The sequence below is a fragment of the Elephantulus edwardii genome, unplaced genomic scaffold (assembly GCF_000299155.1).
Source record: "Elephantulus edwardii isolate Elephantulus edwardi_28Jun2011 unplaced genomic scaffold, EleEdw1.0 scaffold00360, whole genome shotgun sequence".
NCBI lineage: Eukaryota > Metazoa > Chordata > Mammalia > Macroscelidea > Macroscelididae > Elephantulus > Elephantulus edwardii.
In genome coordinates this window covers 1,400,861-1,412,977 of record NW_006400110.1, presented here as the reverse complement: position 1 = coordinate 1,412,977, position 12,117 = coordinate 1,400,861, and the positions used below count along the sequence as shown (strand labels likewise).

General features: G+C 42.1%; 2 protein-coding genes across 2 annotated transcripts in view; one reads left to right on the top strand and one right to left on the bottom strand.

Moving 5' to 3' along the window:
* Positions 1-10,175, bottom strand: part of ORC3 (origin recognition complex, subunit 3) — a 152,935-nt gene extending 142,760 nt beyond the window's left edge. The window contains exons 1-2 of the mRNA XM_006902032.1: positions 10,152-10,175; positions 6,985-7,039 (exon numbers count right to left, since the gene is read on the bottom strand). Of these exons, the coding sequence (XP_006902094.1) occupies positions 6,985-7,039; positions 10,152-10,175 (79 nt within the window). The remainder of the gene's footprint in view (positions 1-6,984; positions 7,040-10,151) is intronic.
* Positions 10,176-10,384: 209 nt separating this feature from the next.
* Positions 10,385-12,117, top strand: part of RARS2 (arginyl-tRNA synthetase 2, mitochondrial) — a 172,933-nt gene continuing 171,200 nt past the window's right edge. The window contains exon 1 of the mRNA XM_006902031.1: positions 10,385-10,420. Coding sequence (XP_006902093.1) covers positions 10,385-10,420 — 36 coding nt within the window. The remainder of the gene's footprint in view (positions 10,421-12,117) is intronic.

Genomic DNA, 12,117 nt, shown 5'->3' with positions numbered 1-12,117 from the left:
TGACATACTTTGGACATGTTGTAAGGAGGGACCAGTCCTTGGAAAGGGGCATCATGCTTGGGAGGGCGGAGGGATGATGCAAGAGGAAAAGGCCCTCTATGAGGTGGATTGATTCAGTGGCTGGGGTAATCAGGATGGGTGTGTCAGAGACAGTGCGACTGGCACAGGATAGAGCAGGGTTTAGGGCCAATGTACACAGGGTAGCTATGAGTCGCAAGTGACTCAATGGCACATAACAACACAACAATAATACTATATTCCTAAATTTCTTATAAAGATTTACTAACAGATATAAAGTGCTGAGAAGCATGTCACCCATACAGCAAATGGTAGATTCAAACTGTGGACCTTTGTCTTGGCAGCACAATTCCTTACTACTAAACCAATGGAGCTCCCTATTCAGTACAGACTATTCAATTTCTTTTCCCTTTAATCACACATCTCTTATCTAGCTTCTCTCAGAATGAAAAAATTAAAAATTAATGTGTGTCACACGATTTAGAAATACAATATTCTTTAGATTTATTCCTTTAGTCAAACAATAATTCCAATCAGTTTCCTTTTGCTAGTTCAAAACTAGTACTAGGGTAATTCTTAATTTTATCTCATGTTTTGATGTTCATCATAGTGATGAAGAGAGTCTAAATACAGTCAATCAGCCTGTAAGGAGCTGGCGTTTTTTCCCTCCATGAGTTTTTTAAAATACTAATGCTTCGGCACAACTCCCAAACACTTGGTTCAGTTGTAGGTTGGGATTCAAGTATTGATCTCCCCTCCTTCAAAGTTCCTCAAGTTCCACATCACTGGCACTAGCAGTCAAGAAATCAAAAGACCTTCTACAACCAGTAGAGGATAAAATACATGAATGGGACCTTCTAAGAATCAAATCACTATACACATCCAAAAACTTCTCCAACAGATTAAAAAGGGAAGCTAAAGATTGCGGGGGAAAAAATTTGGTAATGATATATCAGAGATATATAACAGATATAACAGAGATGGCAAAGGAGGTTGAGTTTTCAAGCATGGAAATACAAAGGAAGAGGAACAGTTGTAAGCAGACACTGGTGATTGGGACATGGAATGTGAGAACCATGAATGTAGGAAAATTAGATATTGTTAAGGAAGAAATGGAACGCATAAATATTGACATACTAGGCATTGGTGAGATGAGATGGACTGGCATGGGGCATTTTGAGTCGGATAACCATATGTTATATTACTCTGGAGATGAAAAGGTGAGGAAAAATGGAGTTGCTTTCATAGTTTAAAAAGTCATTGCTAGATCCATCTTGCTCTGACTAGACCTTTGTTTATAGATATAGATTCAAGTGTTAAGGTGTGTCCAAGAAAAAGACATGCTTGATTCCTCAGAGTACTGGTTTGATAAGACTGGACAAGGGTGTGTGCCAGGGATGTGTCCTATCTCCATACCTTTTCAACCTGTATGCAGAGCAGATTATCCGAGAGGCTAGGCTCTATGAGGAGAAATGTGGCATCAGGATTGGTGGAAGATCTATCAACAATCTGTGTTATGCAGGTGACACAACCTTGCTTGCTGAAACTGAGGAGGACCTCGTGCACTTACTGCAGGGGGTCAAGGACTGCAGCCTTCAGTATGGACTGAGGCTCAATGTCAAGAAGACAAAGATTCTCACCACTGGACCAATTGGTAGCATCAGGATGGATGGCGAAGAGATTGAGATTGTTCACAGCTTCAGTTTGCTCGGCTCCACAGTCAACACTCTTGGCACCAGCAGCCAGGAAATCAAAAAACGTATTGCAAAGGAGCTCTGGTGGCCTAGTTGCAAGACGCTGCACTGCAATCCCAGAAGTACGCGGTTCAAATCCACCAGATGCTCTGCTGGAGAAGGAGGGGACAATCTCCTCCTGTACTAATCAGATCTGATTTGACGGTACATGTAAAAATAATACAATAAAAAAATACCAAAAACCAAAACAAACAAACAAAAAAACGTATTGCAATGGGAAAGTCTGCTGTTAGGGACCTCTCTAAAGTACTCAAGAGCAACGGTGTCCACTGTCTGATACAGGCCATCGTCTTTGCAATCACTTGTTATGCATCAGAGAGCTGGACAATGACTAGGGAGGACAAAAGGAGAATTGAAGCCTTTGAGCTGTGGTACAGGAGAAGAGTATTGAATGTACCATGGACTGCCACGAAAACAAACAGATTCATCCTAGGGAGGGTTAAACCAGGCTACTCCTTGGAGGCAAAGATTCTGGGGCTTCGTCTGACATACTTTGGACATGTTGCAAGGAGAGACAGGTCTTTTCAGAGGGACATCATGCTGGGTAATTAGAGGGACAGCGAAGAAGGGGAAGACCCTCTATGAGGTGGATTGATTCAGTGACTGGGGTAATCGGGATGGGTGTGTCAGAGGCAATGCGATTGGCACAGGATAGAGCAGGGTTTAGGGCTGTTGTACATAGGGTCGCTATGAGTCGCAAAGGACTCGATGGCACATAACAACAACAACAAAAGTGCAATAATGAATGACTGGAAACCCTAATTCTCTGTAAACTTTATTTAAAATGAATAAAAAAAATTGGGTTTCTAAAATGGGGGCATTAAAACATTAAGGAGTAAAGCAGCTGGTTTACATATTTCCCTAAATACAGGTGATAGTGAGAGGAAGACTGATCCTTAAGATAATGAGAAATAATGGCCAGAAAAGCCAGGTGGTCGGCTGTGGTCTTAGCTTAAAGTTGTCTTTTTTAAGCCATGACCTTGGCCCCTTCTGGTTTCCAGCTACCTTAATTGCAGACAAATGGTTTTGTAAATCATCAACAGCTGTGGGACTAGGGTGACAGTAAGAGAGAGGGGGAGGGAGTGAGTGGGAGAGGGAGAAAGAGAGAGTGAGAGACAGCGTGTAGGAGAGAAGAGAGCACATGAGAGAGCGCTTGAGGAAGATTGCAACAAGACTCTGTTGATAGCAAGACCCTGGTGATGTTGGTGGAGAGACTGGCATTGGTGTGGAGAAACTATGGCAAAGTGTAACCAGGATCCTTGCGATAAAGGTCACAGTTAAAGGGGTTTTGCTGTTTTCCCTGGATGATAAAAAGAGAAGCTGACTGCTGAACTGAAACCAGAGCCTGGACATATTGAGGAACTGTGCTTTGGAACTGCTGGGCTGAAACTTAAGATTTGCACTGAGTAATATTCTTTGCTTCGTCCATGCTCCAACTTATTTCACTTATAAATCCCATTCTTGGTACTACCACTGTGAGTAAAGTGTGTGACTCAACAACGAATATCAAACCTCTTTCTACTGGCATGGCTCTAGAGGTACAATGGGGCTGTGCTACACAGTCTTTTTATCTGCTTTCTGCTCTGGATCAGTGAGGGGCTGTGCTATTTTCTAGTCTTTTCAGAGAGATGCCTATGGCCTTGTGCTCATGTCCCCTTTCTGCCTCTTCAGACACACTTCATAATCACCATTTCAACCTCATTAGTCCAACATTTCCTGATGCTCATTTGTAGTATGCTTTTGAACTAGCTCTTTCAGTCACGGTGCATGAAGTAAAATCAGACAGACCTGAAGATGTAAAACACCAGAGTACTAGAATGATAATCACTATAGGAAATAATACAATGAACATTCTAGCAGAAACTAAATCTCCCTCTTGGGACATATGGGCAACATGAATGTCACATAGCAACTAAATCTCTTAACCAACAGAATCAGAAACCATTGTGCTACTCAATGACGGCCACCAAGTACGCATTTTGAACATGCAGAGCTCTACCATGCTGGCAATAATCCCAAATCCCAATTCAGTTTATTAAAAGGGCTCACTACACTGTTTCCAAGTCTCCCACTCTAAGGCTTTGTTCCAGGTATTTCTCCAGCTCTGGTGGCCTAGAAGCAAGAAGGTGCACTGCACTCCAGAAGATATTTGGTCTGAGGTCACCAGCTGTGCTCCATTGGAGAAGGTTGGACAATCTCCTCCCAAGTGATTAACTATCTCTAAAAACTTGCCAGAGGATCCAGCTTGATGGTACACAACAAAAAGTTATCATATTGCTCCACCCAACTTTTAAAAATTCAGTCTGTTGTAATTTTGTTCTATCAGTCATGATAGAGCCAGTACCCCCACCTATCCAAACAACCACTGCTCTAGTTTCAAAAACTTCTTTAAAAAATCTAGTAATATGGATTGACCCAATTCTATAACAATGGGCTGAAGCCTATCAGAGATCATAAGGATGGTGCAGGATAAGATAAGGTTCAGATTTCTTGTTCATAGGTTGCGATGAGCCATAGTCAACTTAATGACATTTCATAACAATAATACATCTTTTGGAGGAAATGTTTTCTTCATCTTGCCTTTTTAAGGTATATTTTGATTCCCCATTAGACTAGAATCTAGGATTATACCAGATTTCTTTAATTGATACCTCCGAATATGGCTGATACATTTAACATGTCAAGATTAGACAAACTGTTAGGTGTTATAGAATCTAGTACAACTTATAGTGACCCTAAGAACAAGAGTTCTGTCATATCCTTTGTTTTTCTCACCATCTCTCATAGATTTAAATCCACTGGGGCAGACAATGTACCAGTCTATCTCATTGGAGGTTTTCCTCTCTTTAATTAACCCTCCATTTTTCCAAGCATTATGTCCCTTTTCAAAAAATACAGACTCACCTGGCAACATGCATAAAGTATGTGAAACAAAAAAGTTTGCCATCTTTGCCTCCAAGAAGCATTCTAGCTGAACTTTATCTAAGACATACTTGTTTGTTCTCTTGGCAGTACATGGGATATCCCGTACTCTTCTCTACATCACACCTCAAATGCATCAATTTTTCTTCCATCATCCTTATTTACTGTTCAGCTCTCAGATGCATAACAAGTGTTTAAAAAGACAATGCTCTGAATCAGGTGCACCTTAGTCTTCAAAGTGACTCAGTAATTTGGAGAAGTCCCTTATAGCATACTTGCCCAAAGTTATTCATCTCCTGATCTCTTGACTGCTGAGACCATGGGTGTTGATTGTGGATCGAATTAAGATGAAATTGTTAACAATTTCAAGCCTTTTTTCATCTATCACGATGTTGCTTATTGGTCCTGTGGTAAGGATTTATGTCTTTTTGATGTTTTGATGCAAATCATATCGAAAGTTGTAATCTTTGACCTTCTGCAGCAAGTGTTTCAAGTTCTTTTCACTTCAAGCAAGCAAGATTGCATCATCTTCTTAACACAGGCTGTTGGTGAGTCTTCCCCTGATACGGATACTTTATTCCTCATACAATCCAGTTTCTTGAATAATTTGCTCATATACAGATTGAATAGGCATGGAGAAAGAATAAAATTCTGACACACACCTATGAGCAAGAGGCTATGGTGATGAAGGAAGAAGTTCAAGCTGCTTTGAAGGAAATAGCAAAAAATAAGGCTCCAGGAGTAAATGGTATACCAATTGATGTATTTCAGCTAACAGATGCTGCCCTGGATGTGCTCACCAAGTTGTGCCAAGAAATCTGGAGAACCACCAGTTGGCCAGCTGACTGGAAGAGATCTATATATGTTCCCATCCCAAAGAAGGGCGACCAAACAGAGTGTGGAAATTATAGAACAGCATCAATGATTTCACATGCAAATTAAGATTCTACTGAAGATTATCCAAAAGTGACTGGAACAGCACATTAGCAGAGAACTGCCAAAAGTCCAGGCTGGGTTTAGAAGGGGTCGTGGTACTAGGGACTTTGTAGCTAATGTTAGATGGGTCTTGTCTGTGTTTCATTGATTATGCAAAGGTGTTTAACTGTGTGGATCATAACAAACTGTGGATGACTCTGAGAAGAATGGGAATCCCAGAACACTTGATCATGCTCACGTGAAACCTATACTTGGAACAAGTGGCAGTCGTCAAAACAGAGCAAGGAAACACTACATGATTCAAAATTGGGAAGGGTGTATGACAGAGACGTGTCCTATCTCCATACCTTTTCAACCTGTATGCAGAACAGATTATCTGGAAGGTTAGGCTCTATGAGGTGAAGTGTGGTGTCAGGATTGGTGGAAGATTTATCAACAACCTTTGTTATGCAGATGACACAACCCTGCTTGCTGAAACTGAAGAGGACTTGAAGCGCTTGTTGCAGAGGGTCAAGGACTACAGCCTTCAATATGGATTGAGGCTCAATATCAAGAAGACAAAGATTCTCACCACTGGGCCAATTGGCAGCATCAGGATGGATGGTGAAGAGATTGAGATTGTTCAGTTTGTTTGGTTCCACAGTCAACACTATTGGCAACAGCAGCCAGGAAAAGATGTATTGTGATGGGAAAGTCGGCTGTTACGGACCTCTCCATAGTACTGAAGAGCAATGGTGTCACTCTGAAGACTAAGGTTTGTCTAATACAGGGCATGGTCTTTGCAATCACTTGTTATGCATTAGAGAGTTGGACAATGACTAGGGAGGATAGGAGGAGAATTGATACCTTTGAGCCGTTGTGCTGGAGAAGAGTACTGTGTGTACCATGGACTACTAAGAAAACAAACAGATTCATCCTGGAGAGGGTTAAGCTGGGCTGCTCCTTGGAGGCGAGGATTCTTGGGCTTTGTCTGACATACTTTGGACATGTTGTAAGGAGGGACCGGCCCTTGGAGAGGGACATCATTCTTAGGAGGGTGGAGGGACGGCATAGGAGGGGAAGACCCTCCTTGATTCCGTGACTGGCGTAATCAGGATGGGTGTGTCGGAGGCAGTGCAATTGACAGAGGATAGAGCAGGATACACAGGGTTGCTATGAGTCCCAAGCAACTTGACGGCACATAACAACAATGTTGTCTTGCTCTATTCAGACAACAGCTTCTCAACACTGGCTTCACATGAGCACAATTAAGTGTTCTCAGATTCCCATTCACCTCAATCAATTTAGTGCTTGGTCTTTATGTTTAAGAAGATTTAGGGGGAAAAGAAACAGATCTGATGTTAAGACATCTTACCTACTGGCACAGAGATCTTTCTCTTCTTAAAATTTGGCTTAAACACAAAACAGCCCTTAAAAAAAAAAAAAAAAGAAAGGAAAAAGTTCAAGGTCTAAGTAACCAAGCATCAAACAAATCTGATTAACCAAAATCTTTAGGATAAGCAATTTTTTTAAAATGTTACTAAACAAACAAATCACATTTATTTGTATTATAGAAAGGAAACACTTAAATAACCATCCTTTCCACATCTTTAATTTTGCTCTCTGGAACTTGATCTAAAAAGTCACAAAGAAAATGAAAGTTGATAAAATTTGAATCCAGACAGAAAAAAATATCTTGATACACTGAGAGAAGATCAAGGGTAAAAACAATTCACCAGTTGACCCACAGCAGGATAGGTAATCTCCTGTGCAATTTAATGCCTCTGAAAAAAAATCACTGGACGGTCAGCTATGAGTTGGTTCCTAATTGATGTCACCTAACAACAACAACATCCCAAATGAAGTATTTAGTGCTTAATTAAACTCTCAGTACCTAGAACTCTGCCAGAAAATTAATTATTTGGGCTATAAATCCACCCTACAGATCTTTCTTTACGTGATAAACTCTCCAGTGACCTAGAGTTAAGCACTGTCAACCCAAGGCAGGTGGTGTCAGTTCATCAGTTGCCTTAAAGGAGAAATCTTGGTAATCTCTTGCGCAGTTGATAGCCTCTGAAAACCTCCTAGAGGGGCAGGTGTTCTGCCTCAATGGCACATAAAAATTTATCCATTAAAATTCTACTAAAAAACTCTTCAGGGAAATCTCTAATTCTAGTCAGAATTGCTCTTTCCTGTCATTTCCATGCTTTGTAAATTTTTTTTTTTTAAATTTCACTTTGTTTTAAACCATTTTCACTAATACATCTTAGACACAACCAAAAGATAAATGGTTTGGATTCAACCACTTGAGGGATAAAAAAGGGAAGAAATTCTGGTGGCTCACTGGTAAGGCATTGTGCTGCAAACTCAAAGGTCTGTGGTTTGAATCCATCAGCTGTTTTGTGGGAGAAAAGACCAACTTTTGTGCAACTTACTGCCTCTAAAAACCAGAGGGCCGGTTCCCACTCTCTGGTACTTATCAAGGACCACCAACTCCCATAAAAATTCAGTCTTGGAAACCTGATCATGATCTGTCACCACGTGTCAGAACCAACTCACTGACAGTGATGTTCCCAAGTAGATGGAGAACTCCTTCAACATACAGACTATACTCACTGTTGTGTCTCCAATGTTTAGCACAATGCTGATATACTCCAGACAAGGAATATAGGGAACAAATAAATGACTGCCATATAATTTTTCTGTTCATTTCCTAATTTAAATACATTCAATTTCATGTTATTATTTAACTCATGATACTTACTCCTCAAGCTACCAATTCTGTCTATTCTCCCAATCTTAATTTTTGTGGAATAGCAAAGAAACAAAAGAATTAAACCTGAAAAAGTAATTTCAGGATAAGAGACTATAAGTGCCAAGATAAGAATTGTGTTTTATAGAGGAAATAATTGCTAGGCCTTAAATGGAGTTAAAACAAAATTGAAAAATCAGTGCAAAGGCTCTGGGTCCAAAGGACATGTTCTTTTTTGGAAGCAGTTAAGATTTTTCCTCTACTCCTTTCTTTCAACTCTTGTAAAAAAGTTGAAATTGTAGATGTTAAGATTTGCTAATAAATGCTTGTAATGGGATCATAACTGGCTTAGAATGAGTTCAAAATAGTTAAATTAATAAGGTGACATAGTGATTAAGTGCTTATAATTTCTAAACTATCAGCCACTTCATGGGGAAAATGATGTGGCAGTCTGCTTCCACAAAGATTACAACCTTGGAAATCCTTTTCTATAGACTCACTAGCAGTCATATACCAACCCAACAGCAGTATGTTTTTTTGTGCTGCTAGGCCTTACTTAGCCAAAAATGAAAGACTGCCCAGTTGTGGGCAAGGAAAGTCTTACTTTATCTGTCATACACGGAGCTCTTATGGCCTGTGCCTAGCTGGTGGTTCCTGTCCACCAACACCTGCTAGGAAGACAGCTGGGCAGTCTCCTCCTGTGCGATTGACAGCCTCCCAAAAACCCGCTGGATTCTAAAATGCACAGCAATGAGTTGAACTCCTCGGTTACAGTATCTGTGCTATCCACTGTTTGCCCAAGTGCATGTGGTTATTTAGGATATCTGATTTAGCGTCACACTGGGCCACACAGCTCTAAAGTTTACTTCTTGCCGATTACGCTACGATGCTTTGCAATTCCACAAATTCCGATTGTTTAACATGGCATCTAGAATTATGTGAGGGTGTTGTTGTTGTTGTTATGTGCCGTCGAGTCGCTTGCGACTCATAGCGACCCTGCGCTGTCCCTCCACCCTCCCAAGCATGATGTCCCTCTCCAGGGACCGGTCCCTCCTCACAACATGTCCGAAGTATGTTAGAAGGAGCCTCAGAATCCTCGCCTCCAAGGAGCCACCCGGTTTAACTCTTTCCAAGACAAATCGGTTTTCCTAGCAGTACTGAAAATATTTATGCCTCAGAGGGAAGGACGACAAGAGTTTTCTCGGGGCATATCCAACTCCCACAAAGACTCCCCTCTCCCCCCTCATATAACCACTATTTCATAATTTTTTTTAAAAAAATGGTTAAAGAAGCTTCATGAGTATTTCGGATCAAAGTGGGAAAGCTTTTGCGTTAAGTGTCGTTGTATCAATTCCAACTCAGTGTTCCCATATGAAGGAGTAAAACTGCTCAATGGAGGTTTTCTTGGCTGTAATCTGTGGAAACAAGCCACAGAGCTTTCTCCCATGAAACTGCAGAGTGGGTTCAAATCACCAACCATTGGTTGTAATCAATAGGGCCTCAATGCTCCTATTAAGAAGTAGTTTGTAAGATGGACATGATCCTGCAGCAGCAAACTGCCTCGGCTTTCAAAAAACTTTCAAATGAGTAAAAATGTAAACATGAATTTTAAAATCCTTTTAGCTAGAACAATGAGGCACAATTTTGCACCCTCACTCTTCCAAACAAGACTGGCACCTCAGCTCGGTCCGCAGCTTCCTCCCCATTAGCTAGGAGACCGAGCCGATATAACCTGTAATTTATCCCTTCTTCACTGCGAATGTGTATCTTTGGCTCCAGCCCCCACGTACCTTGGACACAGAGGAGGTGGCCATGGCCTCAGCTGATGGCGGGATTCTAAGACCCACTCAGGCATTCCCACACGCCCTCTCGGCACCAGGGCAGAGGTTAGAGGGGAGGCTTGAAACTTGCCGATTGGTTGGCACCGCCCTCCTGAGCCGGGCTTCCGGAGACGGGAGGAGGGCTTCCGGCGTCCAGAGGCGTGACTTACAGGCGGCGTGTCGTGCTGTCTGAACTCCTTGAAATGGCTTGCACCTTCAGAAGGTCAATCGCTGCTCAGGTACGGATCCTGGAGCCTGCTGCGCGAGTGTCCCTTCTTAGCTCCATAGTATTAAGCCTTTTCACGACCGCGGACCAGTTCGCAGTCAGCTTGAGGGCTGTTTAACCTCTTTCTGCCACTTCCACCCTGTTCTTTGAAGCTGCTGGAGCTAGCAGCAGCCAGTCAGTGGAGAACAATAGGGTGAAAAGCGAACCTGGAAAGACTCATAAGGCTTACCTCCTATCTTTCCAGTTCACAGCTTTGCGTCTTGTACTTGAGTGGGAAGTTATTATCTGTGGTGAGACTCTGTAGAAGTTATTGTCTCTTAAATTTAATTAAGTTATTGGTGTCAAAATTTCCATTGAAAGTTCTTTCATGTTGCAATCATTTGGCAACCTCGTTCGTTATTCTTGTTAGTAACTTCAAAGGTACGGTGTGATCCTGTTTTTCTTGATTGAAAAGCTGTAACTTGAAATGTTCAAAAAAACTCTGCATACCTGCACAAATAGTGTGGTTCCATAAGCACACCATATTGTCTCTTGTGCCTTATGTTTTGGGAATCACGCTGTTTGTACATGTCTGCAATTAGAGTTTGTTGTTGAAATATATCTTCAGTCTGTCTGCTCTCATGCCTACTGCCACCTCTATTGTTGTTGTTATGTGCCATTTAGTCGCTTGCGACTCATAGCGACCTTATGTACAACAGCCCTAAACTCTGCTCTGTCCTGTGCCAATCTCACTGTCTCTGACACACCCATCCCTGTTACCCCAGTCACTGAATCAATCCACCTCATAGAGGGCCTTCCCGTCCTGCTGTGACCCTCCACCCCCCCAAGCGTGAAGTCCTTCTCCAAGCACTGGTCTCTCCTTACAACATGACCAAAGAATGTTAGAGGGAGTCTTAGAATCCTTGCCTCCAAGGAGCCACCCGGTTTAACCCTTTCCGGGATGAATCTGTTTGTTTTCCTAGCAGTCCATGGTACTCTCAATATTCTTCTCCAGCACCACAGTTCAAAGGCATCAATTCTCCTTCTATCCTTCTTGGTCATTGTCCAACTCTCTGATGCATAACAAGTGATTGCAAAGACCATGCCCTGTATCAGGCACACCTTAGTCTCCAGAGAGACACCATTGCTCTTCAGTACTTTGAAGAGGTCCCCAACAGCAGACTTTCCTTTGGCAATCTGCCTTTTAATTTCCCGGCTACAGCTCCTGAGAGTGTTGACTGTGGAGCCAAGCAATCTAAAGCTGTGAACAATCTCAGTCTCTTCACCGTCAATCCTGATACTGCCAGTTGGTCCAGTGGTGAGAATCTTTGTCTTCCTGACATTGAGCCTCAATCCATACAGAAGGCTGGAGTCCTTGACTGCAACAAGCACTTCAGGTCCTCCTCAGTTTCAGCAAGCAGGGTTGTGTCATCTGCATAACGCAGATTGTTGACAGATCTTCCACCAGTCTTGACCCCTCATTTCTCCTCATAGAGCCCAGCCTCCCGGATAATCTGTTCTGCATACAGGTTGAAAAGGTATGGAGATAGAATGAATCCCTGGCGTACGCCCTTCCCAATTTTGAACCATGCAGTGTTCTCTTGCTCTGTTCTGACGACTGCCTCCTGGTCCAAGTATAGGTTTCGCATTAGAACCAGCAAGTGTTCTGGGATTCCCATTCTTCTCAGAGTCAGCCACAGTTTGTTATGATCCACACAGTCAAACGCCTTT